Source organism: Octodon degus, unplaced genomic scaffold (assembly GCF_000260255.1).
Source record: "Octodon degus isolate 3935 unplaced genomic scaffold, OctDeg1.0 scaffold00169, whole genome shotgun sequence".
Taxonomy (NCBI): Eukaryota; Metazoa; Chordata; class Mammalia; order Rodentia; family Octodontidae; genus Octodon; species Octodon degus.
In genome coordinates this window covers 4,556,268-4,557,063 of record NW_004524745.1, presented here as the reverse complement: position 1 = coordinate 4,557,063, position 796 = coordinate 4,556,268, and the positions used below count along the sequence as shown (strand labels likewise).

The 796-nt window shown below is 34.0% G+C and overlaps 1 protein-coding gene across 3 annotated transcripts in view; it reads right to left on the bottom strand.

Moving 5' to 3' along the window:
* Window positions 1-257: 257 nt before the first annotated feature.
* Stard4 (StAR related lipid transfer domain containing 4) overlaps window positions 258-796 on the bottom strand; it is a 32,172-nt gene continuing 31,633 nt past the window's right edge. For all 3 annotated transcript variants that reach the window (XM_023703363.1, XM_004643275.2, XM_023703364.1), the window contains one exon: window positions 258-791. In XM_023703363.1, coding sequence (XP_023559131.1) covers window positions 658-791 — 134 coding nt within the window. In that variant the 3' untranslated portion in view covers window positions 258-657. The remainder of the gene's footprint in view (window positions 792-796) is intronic.

Genomic DNA, 796 nt, shown 5'->3' with positions numbered 1-796 from the left:
GAGAATGGTATCTAGATGTCAATACTAAATTGCATTTAAAATTATAGCGTTACTAACATCTATCTTTTATATTAATACCTAAAATAGTGCAAGTCAATTGACAAAAATGTTACCTTTACAAAATATAGAAAAGGGGCTCTTTCCTTTTGCCCAAGATACTGACAAACTCATAGAACAAATTAAAAGTAAAGCACTAGCTTGTACCTTCAAAAAACATTAAAAATTTTATGAAATGTTCAAGAAGCTCTAAAAGAGAATGATGCTTGTGTTTTCTTTAATTTCCAAAAAGCCAAAATACTCATGAGACACTATTCAATTTCTTGACTCAGAGCCAAAGAACTACTATCTATTTCTTTGTGGATTTTGATCATGTTCTCCATTTGTAAACAAACTGCCACACCAAACAAAGATTTAAGAGAAACACCAAACAAAAGTTTAAGAGAACTAAAATCTTCTCAAATAGCTATGAGCTTCAAATAGCTATGCATTCTCTTTAAATAACTCGGTACTTTAGGAACAACATAAAATATTATACTACTAAGCCAAAAACATGTCAAATGTTCCCACAGGATATACAGAAACAGAATTGTTGAGTTTCACAGGCCATAAGCTAAAGGAAAGAGCTGGTTCCAGGAGCACAGTGCAAGTCTGAACATATCATGCTTTTTGTGAGGCTTTCCGTAAGTCAACATAGAAGTTGGTTAAGGTGCTTGCCATGGCTGTATCTACTGCAGACTGAGGGATCATTCCACGCAGATCTGTCTGAATATACCCTGTCAAGAGACTCTGATGTGGA